The sequence below is a fragment of the Falco naumanni genome, chromosome 8 (genome assembly GCF_017639655.2).
Source record: "Falco naumanni isolate bFalNau1 chromosome 8, bFalNau1.pat, whole genome shotgun sequence".
Classification (NCBI taxonomy): Eukaryota; Metazoa; Chordata; class Aves; order Falconiformes; family Falconidae; genus Falco; species Falco naumanni.
This window is the reverse complement of record NC_054061.1, coordinates 26,890,374-26,906,582: the sequence shown is the minus strand read 5'-3', so window position 1 is coordinate 26,906,582 and position 16,209 is coordinate 26,890,374. Positions and strand designations below refer to the sequence as shown.

The 16,209-nt window shown below is 38.7% G+C and overlaps 1 protein-coding gene across 6 annotated transcripts in view; it reads left to right on the top strand.

Moving 5' to 3' along the window:
• The window catches only part of ARHGAP15 (Rho GTPase activating protein 15), a 348,344-nt gene that overhangs the window by 67,852 nt on the left and 264,283 nt on the right, over positions 1-16,209 (top strand). For all 6 annotated transcript variants that reach the window (XM_040603145.1, XM_040603147.1, XM_040603149.1 and 3 more), the window contains 2 exons: positions 3,153-3,240; positions 9,295-9,384. In XM_040603145.1, coding sequence (XP_040459079.1) covers positions 3,153-3,240; positions 9,295-9,384 — 178 coding nt within the window. The remainder of the gene's footprint in view (positions 1-3,152; positions 3,241-9,294; positions 9,385-16,209) is intronic.

Here is a 16,209-nt window from a genome sequence, read left to right as displayed (position 1 = left end):
GTGTCCGTTTGACAGAATGCAAATGCAGCCGCCGCTCGGGGCTCCTCCGGCGGCCCCCGGGAGCGGGCGGGGGGGGGGGGGGGGGGGGGGGGGGCGGCAGCCGCTGCCCACCGCAGCCGCCGCGAATCCCTGCGATATCCTCCTTAATTCTAGCGTGCTGCTGGTTCTATGGCTCTTACACAGAGAGGACGGGTAGGGGGACTGATCGCCCCTGCGTGCGCCTTGTCCGACTCCTTTCACTTCCCAAAACTTGCTGTTCGGGGGCTGGAAGCGGCATCTTGGATAGTGTTGGTGTAAAATTCTGTAGGGCTCAAAAACTCACTGCGCGCGTCTCATGCAATACAATGTGTGCCCATCTGTACAGACACTAATAGACATTAAAGCATTTCTTTAATTTTTATTAGTTTGTTGTTTGGTTGTTTTTTTTTTTTTTTTTAATCTGATGTATGTCTCTATGGTCAACCTGATAAAACTTGATAAAAAGGTTGTCTGGTTTATATCACTTTTATCTTTAGGTCACAAAGGTAATGAAGTTTTGATTTTAAAACATCACTTTTTAAATGAAAGAACCGTAGAATAAAAGAACTGCGGAATCTAAGTTTTTTGTTTTTGGGGGGGGGGGGGAACTTCTTGCAGATAGTATGGTGAAATTCGGTTGCATCCACATAGCTTCTATTACTCCTATAGTCTCTTCCAAACCCACTAAATTTTCTCTTTCCCAATGGAATTAAAGCGTTCATCCTTTAAAATTCAGAATGAAACTGAAGTAAAGCATCTCACCCGATGTAACTTAAGCTATAGTTTTCATTGATTTCTTATTTCTTTGTTGTTGACTTCTTATTTGAAAACCACAAATAGAAGTACATTTTAAAATATTTTTTTGTAGTGAGGTCTAGGTTGAAATGAAATGTTTTCAAATCTTGGCAAACTTCCTAGTTTATTTGATCAGAAATTTGACCCTTAAGAAGATTGCACACAAGTCTGGGGCCTCCAAACGCCATTACTGATCTGTATATCTCAGCTAGAAGAACCTGCCCTGCAAACAGCTGGAACAAGCAGCACTCTGTCCATGATGCAGAAATGCTCCTCTCCATAGCTAATGTCAAACACTTGGAATAAGTTGGGTACTGACGCTAAGGTGTGTCACAAGGGTTTTAATTTAGTAATCCATATTTATCCAGGATATCTAAGTCACAGCAAAATCTGTTTCAACTGGCACAGACCATACTTGGCCACTTTACTCCCCTGTGCACTTACAAGACCTTTTTTGAGTAGGGGAAAAAAAAAATTAAAGAAAATGAAAAAGAGTTCACATTGTCCTTACCAATAGACAACTTGTATTCAGTACCTTGATGGTGATTCTCACCTACAGCCCTTGTTTTCTAAGGATTTAAAAAATAGTTAACTGAGGTTGAGCAGTTCTTTATGCCAATATACACAATCTGCAGCTATGACCATAGGCCACATTAGCTAAGAATACAGCTTTATAGTGGTAATAAAGTCAGCTGAAAATTTCAAATTTACTTACAGACACCATCCTTTTGTTGGAAAATGTTTATCAGTGATGGTCTGGCAGTTTTCTAAAACCCTGCTGTTTCTGTCTCTTCCCCAGTGCCCCTCTCTTTATCCCCTTAACATGGCATAAAAAAATGCAGTCCTGATTTCTTTGGACGTCTTGCTCTCCTTCACAGAGAGTTTCTTCCACTGTTGCCTCTTGTTAGCCACATTTTAGGGATGATCACACTGGGTGAAATCCTGCCCACACTGCAGCAAGTGCAAGTTCCTCTGATCATGCCAGTGGTGTTAGTGCTTCATCTTTAATGTTGGTTATGCTTCTTAAGCTGATGACTGAAACATATTAAATAGGGAAGTCATTAATAGAAGAGCTGCCTGTTGCTGTGCCTGATGCGCAGTTTGATGGGCTATTGAGTGCAGCAGAGCTCTGAGATGGATCTGGAAGTGAGCATTGTGAAGACAGGCTTTTAAACTCAAAAAAGCCAACTTTTGCTAGAATAAAAAATGGGTGTGTTGAGTTACTCAGGAATACCTACTTAGAGAACTCTCATAGGAACTAGGCAAGATAGAAAAAAGAGGAAAAAGAGTTTTCTAACAGCTCCTCTCTGGGCCCTCTGTGCCCTTACATTCAGTTCCCTGCTTTTAACACACCACAACATACACATGAAACTGCCTGTTTGTCACGCACGTTTTCAGGTTTGCTCTAAAATGTTCAGTTTTGTGGTTTGCATTCATGTAAAGCAAATAAATGGTGGGATTATGAGCATTTTTAAATATCAGATGTTATGACCCCCAAACTGGAGAGTCAAACTTTGGATGTTGATCTAAAAATAGTTTTGTACCAGATCAGATCCATTTGTTTATGATTAAATGGTGGTTTGAAACATCACGTTATATGTAATATGCATAATGTCATTTTCTTCTGAGTTTATTTTTATGTTCTTTTGCATCAGGGGACACTGTTTTGCATATCTATTGTGTGTTTTAACTTCTCCTCGGCCCTAGCAGTTTGCCAGGTCTCTAGTGCTGTACCATGAACTTCTAAGGTTTAATGGTTACTTAAACCTCTCTCAGATATCATTCTTGTCTTCCTTGCTTGCCTGTAAATTTTTATTTTAGGGAAAGGAGAAAGTATTTGGGACCTTTAAAAACAGACCTTTTGCTAAGCTCTCTATAGTCAGATTGCAATTACATTTTTCCTTCTCAGTCCCATTCTATGTGTTGGTTACCAGAAGTGTACCAGCTATTTTGAAGTCCTCTAAATGCTTGTGAACTTTAAGAATGTGTGAATAATCCCGCTGTTTTCCTGTGGTTAATGCACCATGGTGGAAAAGGACCATACATAGGCTTCAAAACACAAAGGAGGAGAAAGAAGGCCTTCCAGTTTGTTAAGTCGCACAGAGGTATAATTAGGATGGTGTGCAACTCCATCAGCATTGGTGGGAATGCACTGCTGATGTTGAGTTTAAACTGATATTGTTTATTTATTTGTTTGTTTTAACTGATATTATTTAAATGCTGATATTGACTTTGTTTCTGACATGAAATAGTTTGAAAAGTCTACAAATGGTGCACCTTTTACCTCCTGCTTGCATGCCTTACTGATTTTTTTTTTTTTAATTTATTTTATTTTTAAGGAAAAACTGGTCCACATCCTGGATTGTTCTCACTGCTCGGAAAATAGAATTCTACAAAGAATCCAAGCAGCCGACGTTGACCAACCTGGTAGGCAATCGACCATCCAATACACTCTGCTTCCTTGCAACTGTAATTTCAGTATAAAAAGTTTGGCCTTTACACAAGGCTAATTCAGACTGAGCAGACAACCTTCCAAGGTTTGAGAGCAGCTGAAGGAAAATGCCATGATAAACTCTTAATCAGATGTAGTGTATAAGAAGAAATGGGACTTAGCATGTCCTTTATTAAGAGGTGCATTTTGAGAATAATTGCAAAGTGAGACAAATGGTGAGTGACTAGCCAGTAATGTGAAGGTAACACTTTAAATTAAGGTGCCATTTATAAATGCTTTATTCTTATTTATGAAAATGATCACTAAATGCAGCTACTTCCTCAAATAATGTATTATAAAGTATGTTATAAAATGCATTAGTAATAAATGCTTAACAGATGATGCGATGAGAATCTGTTGCAAAGGATATTGTGAGACGTAAATTATATTAAACCATGTATGTGCATCTTTAATACATGAATTTAACTTGTTATCTACCATCCTATAAAGTGGCTTATACATTAATAAATAATAATAAATTATTTATAAATGGCACCTTAATATAGGGTGTTACCAAAGCAGAAAACATTCTAAGTTAGCAAAGTGATTTTTTATCGTAGTATAGATGTGACATCTACCATATCCCACTAACCTTCCTGAATATTTCTATGACTCCATCTAATGCAGCTAATGCAATTTCTGTAGCCTGTAGTTACTACAAAGTGAAATTTGCAGTACCTTTTTATTGTGCCCCAAGGAAAAACCACCGATCTTAGTCTTCAGAGATGTGACAGCTACATTGCGCAAGCAATAATGGCGTGTATCCCTTCAGCGCTAGTTACTGCCGAGTTTGAGCCGATGAACTTGAATGTGGGCAACAAAAGGGGAATTCAGGAAATGTGTGACACTGTGGGCAGCGAAGGGACAGGTTTGACAAAGCCCTGTTGTGAAAGGCTCTCAAGGCTTGATCAAACCTGCCAAACCTCATTGGCATGATGGGTGGCCACAAAGGTGCTCTCTTTGGCAGGAGTCACAAACAATAAGCTAGGTTGGGGTTTTTTTCCATGGCAGGTGATGCAAACCTTTCCTTCTATACATTCTTGATCTACCAATGCCACCTGCATTAAATCAGCTTTAAAGAATGCCTTTCAATGCCTTACTTTTTTTGGAAAGAAGGTAGGGTTGTAGCAAAAAAACAATAAACAGCTGAAACAATAAAAATAAATAAAGGGTGAAATGTGGCACTTTCTGCTTGTGTTTGTGCTAGTACAACTAGAAAATACAAGTTTTCTGCAGCCATGAAAACAGTACAGCTTGAATTAATGGTTTGGGTTTTTTTTCAGTATCGTGTTTTCCTTAAAGTTGAATCATGTTATTTAAAAAAAAATAAATTCAGATGAACATACTAGAACTAGTCTTATAATTTACTAGCTTTCTTATACTTCTACCTGCAACCTTGTTTCCTCTCTCTTTGCAAGCCCTCACCCACATCCCAGGGGATAAATGGGCCAGCAGAAATTCAACACGCAGGAGGCTTGATTTTGCTCTGAGACTCCTCCACGTGGTTAAAATTCCCATTAGCTCTTTAGAGGTTTAGATTCTGAAGTAGACCTGCCTGAAGAATGAGTGTCTGGCCCATATCTCAATCTGTTTAGCTAAAAAAATTAAGGTGTGTTATGAGAGAGGTTCGTCTGAGAAGTCAGCCCCTTTCCCTGAAGTCTCAGTCATCAACAGTTCTCACAGTCAGTGAGATAACATCTACTGCCTCCTGTGTTGGGAAGAACACAGACATATTGATCCCATATTTTGCTCATTATGGTGAAAAAAAAAAAAGTGTGTGGGTTTATTTTGTTTTATTTATTTATTCCATGATAGATCTGAGCACTGGGGCTTTGAACTCAATGTTCAAGCGGTGAAAAAAAGCTGTTAAAGTTACATTTTCTGTCTATTGCGTATTTATTTACCATTGCATGTAACTTATGCAATGGTAAATAAACAAATTGGGTAAAGCTTGAAAACAACAAGAGCTGTCAGCATTCAAAATCTTATAACCCAATTTCCTAAACTCAAATTTCACACATCAAAAAAACCTAAATCGTCATGTTGATCTCATCTGATAAAGCAAATTCTATGCTTATTTCCTTTGTAAACCATTTAACCAGATATAAATTTGATAGTGGAAAGGAAATAATACAAAAAAGGATTCATTAGAAATCATTTGTTTACTGATTTTATTATTTTTTCCAGCTGTAGTTTACTTTGGGGAAAGGCAAGCTCAGCCATTAATTAAATAATCTAATAGGAGCAATGTTCATTCACGATAGTATGGCTTATAACAAAGCAGTTTTATTGTTAGTAGGAAAATGATGTGACTTAAAAGAAAGATTAATGTTCCTTTGTATTATAAATATATTAATTCATTAATTATTAAATATTAAATACTGTACGTGAAGTGAAAATTTAGACTAAGATAGCATCATTATAAAAGGAATGATATTTTACAATAAAAGCAACAGGAGAGAGAGGGAAATGAAAGCACATTCTAATCATACCTCTTTTTTCTGATGATAGGATAACACTTAGAGGTGATTTAAAATTATATTTACCAAAATCTGGAGTAATATTCTAATGCAAAGAGCTGGTAATCACTAAAGGGAGTTTTTGTTGTTCCTTGCTCTGTCTGTAGACATAGGACTCTCTGTAACAACTTCCCTATTGATTCGCATTGGGAAAAGTGGGATCCATAGCTTTCTGGTGAAACTGGTGACCACATCTGGTATTATCAGTAATAGAGCACAACAATTAAAGCACACAAAGAAAGAGTCAGAAAATAAGGTTGTTTACAAATATTACTGAAAATGCAGGTTTGCATCCTGTGTAGCTAAATCATTATCGTTTGCTGCTGCCTTGGTTGTCTGTGGTAGTATTTTAGATATACTATTTTATTTTTTTTTAATCATTCACATGAATATAACTTGCTTTTTGTTTTAAATTCAGGACATTGTGATCTAAATGGATCACAGCTCCGTTCTTTCTTACCAGTGTTAAATCTTGTTATCGGTTGGTCCTTCTGACCAAGACAAAGTAGTCTGTTTATTCCCGGAGATAGTGTATTCAACAGAGGTTATTTTAACCTCAGGTTATTAGTCCATCTGCAAAGTAATTTAGTGACTGAAAACGCTGCTGAAATCCATATTCATGTTTCAGAAGATTTCATTGTAGCAGACACTTGTATCAATTTGCAGCATAACCCCCTCCAACAACACTGATATAACATAATTGCTCTGACTGCAAAACACAAAGCAAGGACGCAGAGTGTGCAGGCTTTCCTCGTAACCTTAACTTACTCCCTTGTAGTGTCTCTGAGTAACGCATGAAATGGAAAGCAAACGGAGTACCAGGATGGTGTTTAGGCCAGGATGAATTTTCAGGCGGTTTTCCTGGGGTCCCTGTGGATTTGATCAGGGCTTCCCACTGAGTGAAGCTCCCCAGGCTGACGTGCGTGAGGGGTGGTTTAAGGCTTGGTGGTTCCGAATGATTTTGCATGGAGTCTTCATCAGAAGGCTCGTGTACTGTGCCATGCCCAGGAGTCTCCTGTGGTGTTCAGAGACACCTCTTATTCCTTTGTGGGCAGAACTTTTCAGTTCTCCGAAAGAGAAGTTTTCCAGTTGATTATTGCACATGGCAGAAACACGTGCATCATCCCAATGCTGTGAGCTTGTAGCTCATCCTTTCTAGAAAGAGAGATGCACATACTTATACTTTTCTGCTTATTGCAAAATCAGAGCTGTAAACAAACTCCAGATTACTACAACAACAAAAAATTAAACACTGAGTGTACAGAGGAGCCCAAGTTCTGCTGCTGTGTACATTTTTGCGCGGAAATCAGAGATGCCAAAATCCTATTGAGTTCACTATTCCGTCTTCCTGCAAAACTTCCCTGGGCTTTCCACTGTTATTTCTCACTTCAGTGTGAAATGCCATGGCAGTTTTCCTGCGGAAAACATTCCTTAGCCCAGTATCCTTCACTATCAAGAAACTATTTCCTATTTCTTTCTTTCTGTTTTAATCTCTTCTTTTCATCTCACTACATGTTTCCGAACTTTCTTGACTCTTTCAGCTGGCGGAACAAGGCTGCCCTTCTTTGTGAAGTCTTTTCAGGCTCAAACTATCCTTCTGGGTAATTTTTTCAAAGAAGGCGGGGTGGCCCGCTGTGCCAAGGCTCCGTTGTGTGTTGGTGATGGGTTACAGAGCTGCCCCCTGGGCGTGGCGCAGACCTGGGCATTGCCTGGGGTCCTGGGGGGGGACGTGCCCTTGGGTATCTGCTCGCCAAGGGGAGCGATCTAGTTGAAGCAGGCACCATAGCCCTATTTATAAAAGTATAATACAGGAATATTGAAAACTCATTTATTTCTTCCCCCTCATTTGAATCCTTGTTTGCAGGTTGGTGCTTGTCTGTTGGTTTTTTGTTGTTTTTTTTTTCCCTCAACTTTGTCACTTTTGCTGTGCAAACACTAACTGATTAAATTTCACAACACCTTTGTAAAATCAAACATCAATACTGCAGTTTTGATCTGTTATTAAAAATTCAGAAGGATTAAGTTCTTGTCAGAGGCCAAGCAGGAAGTCTGGGGTGGAGCTGGGGAAAAAAAATCTGAAGCCTGCTCTTCCACTGGTTTAGCCACAGGAACATTCTTCTGTTTTGAATAGCATATTTCTTCCATTAAAAAAATAATTAAAAAAAAGTAGAAAGGAACAAAGACACACAGGACTGTCAATTTTAGGGGAGTTGAACCATGGTGGTTTTATGGTTTGGCAACTGGAGAACATAATTACAACTCCAGTACTGAAAACTGCCAAAGACTCTGCCTGCAAATTACTCGACCAGGATATTTTACTCTGCTTCTTCTAACCTAAATAGGGCCTTTTCTACCCATCTCAAAAGCATCCTGGAGAACACGTGGGGTTTTAGCCTTTAATAATAAAATCAGAGAAATTCAGTGAGCAATCTTTGGAATGCTGATTGTGTGGCTGATGCTGGACTGGCCACGCTTAATTTCCACGAAGTCTGTTTTCTTTATCATTGATGCCATTTGTTTAAGGTAAAATAGCTTAAGAACAACACAGCAAAAAAAAGATGCATCAAGCTGATTAACTACATTACGTGGCTATTACTCCATATCTTACCCAAAAGGGACTTCTTAGTGCTTTATATTGTTACCAGTACTATCTTTACTGTTGTATGGGATGTGCAGTAACCTAATCTACAAAGCCTACTCTATGTGGGCTTTGCCAGAAGTGCTGCACAGGCGGAGTCCCTGGAGAAGAAGCTTAGATGGCAAATGAGGATTATTGTGCTTTACACCAACTCCCAGCAACGTAAATGATGCAGGCAAACAAATCTGTTCTTTGAATTATTTGTATCCACACAGAGGAGCTGGGGAGGCAGAGCTGTGTTGCTCTGGGATGCAAACACTGATGTTGCGAAGGAGCAAACCGTGTGGAGCTACCCTCATGTTGAGCACTTTCTGGGTGTCACACATGCCCTCAAAGCCTTGTTTTTTAGGAGCTAGAAATGACAATTTGTTTGGAGAAAGGAGTTATCTTGTCTTACAGATACGATGTATGTTCTTGTCTAGTTTCTGTCCTTTCCAGCTGCATCCATTTAACTTTGCATTGGGAAAACCCACAAAACTTTACCTTTAAACCCAACAGGCTTTCAAGAGGTTTTGCAAAGTAAGCATTTCAAATAGCTGGTCAATGTGTATGCATTTGTATTTTGATCCATTCTATGTTATATGAGACTGGTTTTTAAACTATCTAATAATTTTTAAAATTATCTATCTAGTATAAAAAAACTACTTCTGACTTAAGACACCTCAGGAGTGGTTATTTAATGATACTGGGGAATAATGAACTCTTTTCCAGTAATACCAGCAGCTGTTCTACAACTGTCACTTGAACTTGTCTTGTTTTAGCTGATAACTGTCCCTGTTTGTGAAAAGTCGTTATATTCATGGTGGATTTTTCTCCCCCTTTTTTCTTTCTAGAAACCAGGATATAAACCTGAGTGTGTGGATTTGTGTGGTGCTCGCATTGAGTGGACCTCAGAGAAATCCAGCCGAAAGAATGTCTTTCAGGTAAGAGGCAATGCATGCATTTCATTGCTCATTTAAGTATCGAGTCTGTTAAGTTAAGGGGTAGGTTTTACTTCCTTGGTTTTAATAACGAGAGACTGATTTAATGCACCAGTTTTCTTACCAATACTGGAGTGTAACATTTTATCAAGCATCAGTTTACTATTTTTCTAAGAGAAGGATTTCTGATGACTGAGTCTGCTAAACACTTGAGAACCTGTTGATTTATTGATTAATGCTCTATATTCAATTTGTTTTTAAAACTTAGTAGTTAATTGCTTTGGGTTCAGGCCTAGAATCTTGACCTAAAGGACTTCCATAAACACAACTTCTTCAAACTGCTTACACAAGCACTGCTCCAACACGGTGCGGTTACTCTGTTTATTTTTATTGCTGTTCAGGGTCCTCAGACGGTGATGACCTAGGTTCATTTCTGGAAGGGGAGGGGAGGATTTTAAAAGCTTGCCTCTGTCAGGGCCAGCATAGAAGGACATGCATTTCTCATAGGACTATTCTTCATTGATGGAAAATACTATTATTTAATTACTTCATCTAAATCCCATTGAATTGAAAAGGAGGATCAAGGCCCAAGATGATGAAAGGATGAGAAAAGTGTTAATGCAAGGTTAACATTCCAGGATCTAGGGGCTAAAATAGTCTATTGCAACATCTTCAGGTTTTGGACATAACCCAGCTGCCATGAATATCAGAAAAAGGGTGGGGTTTTTTTTGTTTCACTAAAAGTTGCATCAAGCCACATCAAAATATTATTCTCTATGAACTGAGTTGTTTCCCAGAGTTCAAACGTTAAGAATTTTTTAACAATACAAACAATAAAGAGAGGAGAGACGCAAAAGGGAACATGTCAAGGTCAAGATACTGTTAGTTACCGTATAGCCCTTTGGCATCATCACCAACAAAATATGCTGGAGGATCCAACTGTGCCTGGGTTTAAGGTTTAAGGAAGAAAAAAAGCACCACACATACAAAAACCCTAAGGAACTGTATGTGGCTTCTTGAGAAGAAATCTCTTTGGGTCAGCTGGGTGTTACGGAGGCTTTTTCAAGGTTTATTTTTCTAGACATCTTTCTAAAGTGCATGTAATATTTAGAAATATTCCTCTTTTTCAAGACAGTGAGACTTATGCTTCTATACCCCCCACGTCCTTCAGGTTGTCTTGAGACAACACTTGGAGCTTTGTCATTTCCTCGGTATTTTTAGAATAAATATTTTGGTTTTGCTGTCAATCTTCAGCTTTTTCACTTGGAATGTGATTAAGGATAACCTTAGCCTTCACTTCTGCAACCCCCTGAGCACTCTGACAGATCTTCTGAGCTTCTAGGGTTTATTTCTCATTTTGCAGTAAGCAAAATTTCTGTTTAGAAATGCATATTGGAGTGGTGATTCATTGCAGCTAATGCGTTTCCAACGTAAAGACAAATGAAGCTGTTATTGATTTACCAAACTGGTTGTACGAAGACTTTGCGATGCATTTTCTTCTCACTTCTGTTAGTGTGAGGTGTAACTCCACTGAATCAGAATAATGTGAGAAAGGAAACTCATGCACTACTGTTTGAACCCATTAAAATGTGTCTTCATCAAGCCAATAAGTGAGTGGGAGAGACATTAAGAAGTAAAAGCATGGGAGGAAGGACATATGTTAAGACACATTTTGAAAAGGGATGGAGCATTGTTTAGACAGAGAACTACAAGAAGATTATGCCAGATGGTAAGAGCGAAAGAGGAGAAGGCTTTGGCATCAGTAGTGGTGACATTTTGGGAAAGGAAAGGACTGAACGAGACTGGTGCTACATGAGCAGATAGAGTGGGAAGGGGACTAGAGAGAGAGAGAAGATTTATGAGATAGTCTGGAGGGATTCCAAGGCGAGTTCGAAAGCGAAGAGGTCAGTTTGTACCTGGGTACTGAATATTTCCGGAAACACTTCTGATGTTCTACTTATCCCTAGTGGGTGGGAATAATATTGATAATTTATGTCTACTTATTCATAGATTTGTTCAAATGAAAAGAACATGGGCGATCTTTTAATTATTTTTTTTTCAACATAAATATAGATGTATTGCATTACTATTTGATTAAATACATTAGCTGCCAAACTCTGAAATGATCAGAAATAAGGATGATTATATCGTCGATGCATGGCAACAAAGCATAGTTGGTGGGGTTTTGTTTCATTACTTTCTGAATAATAAAACATTCTTTTTGGATTCAAACAGAGCACTGGTTGCTTTCTGCTAATGTGTCGTACTAGGAGTAGTTGCAGAATTTTGAGTTTGATTTAGCCTGGGTGCTCAATTTGAGTTCATGAATTATAGATTAGAAATAGAAAATTACTATTGAGATTTTGGTTTGAAGAAAAAGAAGGAAATCTTGAATTTAAAATCTAAGCATATGACAGTTAATGGATGGTAACAAGAAGATGGAGTGTAGGAGTATCGTAAAGAAAACTAACTGGAAACATGATTGAGGGGGGCGGGGGGGAAGAGGAACTGCAAGTAAATGATATTCAGGCAGATATTTGGGTTTCTGGTCTTGATCATGAGGTTTTCAGCTGTGTTACTCCACTCATTTTAATTGAGCTACTCCCTGTTTAACAGGATAAGTCTGATCTGTCTCTCACACTATCCAATTTGTGCATGCAATCTATTTCTGTTCCTGATGAACATATTACGTGGGGTTTTTTTGTTTTTCAAGTTTTCCTTAATAGTAACTGAAAATATCTACATCTCACAAAATATAACCTTCAGATTTTCCTTAATTTATTTTATTGATGATATAGCTAGCACCAAGGGAAGGGACAGGTTAGAAACAGCTTCACATGCTACGGGGAAGTGTAGCAGTTTGCAGTGAGATACCGTGCTGTTTGTTCTTGTTGGCTGAATGACGTGATATACTAGGTCTTCATCAGAGGAGTGGTGAATAATAGAAGATTTATGTTCAAATCACATGCTTTAAATATTTCTGCTAAGTGCTAGTTTGCTCTTTGGTGTTTAGCCTGAAATTTAAAGCACTGAGGATTAAAAGGATTACAACATAATCTTAAATAATCCTAAGTGTCATTTACAGAGAGATGGTTGTAATAACTAAATAAAACCATGTTAAGGGATGGCAGTGTTGTCAGTCAGCAACTGGAACAGAAACAGCGCCTATGTCACTCTGTCATTCTCCTCTTTCCTTTTTTTTTTTGCCTTAGTTTGATATTGGGTAGGTGTGTTTTGATGCTGGTTATCAAAAAAGAAAATAACATGATGGGCTGCTTCTCGATCAGTACTCATATGGCTGCTGAGGCACCAACAGCGAGGATAGTTTACAGATTTTCTCAGTAATCAATGTTTTCTGCTTCTAGTAAACTTTCCAACTGGAGTTTATTCTTTCCTCTGCCTTACTCACCCTCTATTCCAAGTCAAGCAGCCCTTTTAATTTCAAATTCAGCCCAGACGTTGTGGAAGATGTGCTCTTGACCCCTGGCTTCATAATTCTGGAGCTTCATTAGCACAAAGTCTTGTGGCTGTAGACTATTTCCTTGAAGAGGTTTTGGAAGATTTCTCTCAGATGGTTCAAAAAAGAAAAGGAAAAATAGGAGAGAGGTGAAGAGTGCAAAAAAAGGTCACAAGCAGCATGCTTATGAATTGGTGAAGCTGCTTTGTTCTCTTAATAGCACTATTCATTTAACTAACAGACATTTTCCAGTTTCATTAGTAATTTTTGTCCCTGTTTACCAAGTTCGTTTTTTTAGGAAGATTTCACATGAAAAATTTCTGGAGTTTGATGCCCTGGCTCTTGCCCCAGATCTGGTTTGATATTGGCTTTTGTTTCAATACTCTGCAGCTGTAAGGGGTTACTCATTCATATACAACTAAGAATTGTAAGTATATTTTACAAATAGAGAAATCTGTGTAAGACGTACAGTATTTCAGCAGCGAGACAGCTGAAAGTACAACTGTACCTATGTGTAGTATGAAAAAATTTATCTTGCAGCTGTTTCATATATAATAACATTTATGGTGCTGATCTAGGGTAACTCCCTCGTCCTTGAAGCTATCCAGCTTTGTCCAAGAGCATAATCTGAATGATAAGCTATTTTGTTCTACATACTGTAGGATCAGTATAGTATCTGGATGCCTCCCAGGAATGTTTTAAGTCCCCGCGCTTTGCCATGGGAAGGATCATGTTCTTTTCCATGATCTCTCTAGAGGAAACACTGAGAGTGCGACGCGGAGGGGCTTGGGTTGGGATTGCTATTTGGATTTCTTTTTACATTTTTAAACATAAACACTGTACAGAGGAGGCAAATCTAACAAAAGCCACCTTGCACTTGGATGGATGTGAAGCATCCTGTGGTCCTTACCAGGAGCTGGAGCGTGTTCCCCATCCCAGACCTGCCCCATGGAAAGTGCTGCTTCCCAAGCCTGGGAGCGCTCGTGCCTACAGCTCCTACGAGGCGCGCAGTGACCTTTGCTGGCTTCGGATCAGATATGTGTTAGATGGACCTGTTGTGATTTGAAAACATCTGTACAGCATTTTGTCCGCTTCTGGAGGTTACTGCTGTGATTGTGGTTTAATTCCTATCCCAGGGACCTGAATATATTATTGCCTAATTAAAAGACAGCCACATCACACAGTTATTAGATGGTGTCAGCAAGAGGTTCTTTCAATAATAAACTTTTAATTAGTTTTAAAAAAGTGCAAGAAATGCTCTTCATCATCATCTTACAGATGTTCAAGTGTGTATTTTTACATAACTACTCTGCTGTCATTGGTGTAAGTGGGAGACATAGAACACAACTACATGAAATGGTCTCTTCTGCATTGGGTTTGTTTCTCTCCTTTGGCTTGTTAATGACCTTACCAGCAAAGCCCCTGCCAAAATATGCAGTAAAACCTCATAAATGGGGGCAGAAAATCTGCCATTTCCATTTATCAGTGCTTTTATTTTATAACCTAAATACAAGACCTGTGAATGAGTCTTCTTTTCTTGAATTTAGTTGTCTTTCCCCTCCCCTCCCCCTCATTTTGAAAGCCACATAATTCTTATAGTATTTGACAGAAATGCATACAAGGTGCAGAGTCAGAGCTGAGGGTGGTGGACACTTTATATATACAGCATTGTACCGATTTCAGGATTCTGGGAGCTGATTCTTATTCTACTCTTATGGTAGTGTAGCTCTGTGGGTATTTTTGGAATCACTTCTTATTTACATCTGTTGAAAAATAGCCTCTTTATTAATTGCCGTATTAACTTTTCATTCCTTTTAAACCAGAAGCGACAAATGAAATGATGCTTTCTTTAGTTCATTGTCTTACTTGAGTTCCCAGATTTTCTGAGTTGTCAAGCGGTTCAGATCACGACCTTCGCTTTTGGATGTTGCTGTTACAGTAGCGCTCTTAGCAAGCAAAACCAGGCAGCATCTTAGTAGAGCTGCATTTTCATTGCATGTCTGTATGCCAAATTGGTAAAGTTGATTAAAACAGAAAAATAAGAGAGAGGATACATAGTGTAAGAAGAAAAGTATCCTTGATTGTAGGGAAAGTTTTGCAGAAAACAGAAAATTGCATACAGTAGAGATACTAAGCATTGTACAATCTAGAAGTCGCTTTGCCTTCTAAAGACTTAATATGACATTTGAAAGTGATGAAAAGAAGGGACATTTAGAGATGACTGGCCATTTTTTTAATTATTATTTCAATTTTTTGTTGTGTATGAAAAGGGCAGATTTAATTGTGATTGGTTTACCTGTGTTGTCAGTGACTCCTTCTGAGACCCAGGGAGGTGTTCCTGGTTATTAAAGGGCTCAACAGGTAGAAGCACTAGCTGAGAAAGGAAGAGAAAGGTCCTCATCTAATCCAGAATAAGCAAGAACCTGGTAACTGGGGCACATGTATAAGCTGTGGGATATGAGTTTCACCGTTGTTTCACAAGCGCTGGGTGAGCAATGCTCAGGCAAATGAGCCTGTCTGCCTTCTCTCACCAGTGTTTCACTCTTTGGTGGGATGTTACTCACGTTAGCCCTAAGAGAGTATATTGAGAGTGGAATGAAATTCAGGTTGCTTTGTAAACATGGACACAAAAATGCTCAGTGTGATTCGCATTGTAAGGAAAACCAGGTAACAAATTCAGTTTTCCCCCCCAAAAATATGATGGAGAGAAGGGCGCGTTTCATCACTCCTGTGATACAAGCGGTGACAGCAAAGCTTTACACCTAATGACAGGAACTTACAAACTGTTCCTAAGGTCTTGAATTTTGGACATATGAGACCAGTGTCATCTTAAAGAAAATGAGCAAATGTTTTCACACTCTGTACCAAAACGTTCGTACTTTATTTCAAATGATATTCGGTTTGAAAACAGGCAAGGTACCAGCAGGAGGACGCTGACTTTGACAGTGCTGTGCATTTAGAGGGTTTGGGAAACTGAGTCTTCAGCCTCCGTAATAGAACTTCAAGAAGCCTCTCTCCATATTCACACTCTATAACAGAGTTTCAAGCGTTTCAAGGAGCAGCAACTTTATTCATTTTGACAAGCTGAGCAGTTATGGTATAGCTGCCACAAGGTTATAGCTAATTAACTACTTTCTGTGGTTCTTGTGTCTGCTTCAGCATAACACAAATCCCTCAGTGGTATCAGCAAAGGCCTCATGTATTTTGTGACTCCCAAATCAGGACAGTAGTTTATTTTTAAATAAAATCAAAATCCTGTTTACCATCTTACTGATAATGTAAAAAAGTTATTACTTTTCAGAAATGGTGAAGTTCTCTCCTGATAAGCAACATTTTGTTGTACCTGGCTGCTTGAAGGAAGATCCAAAATT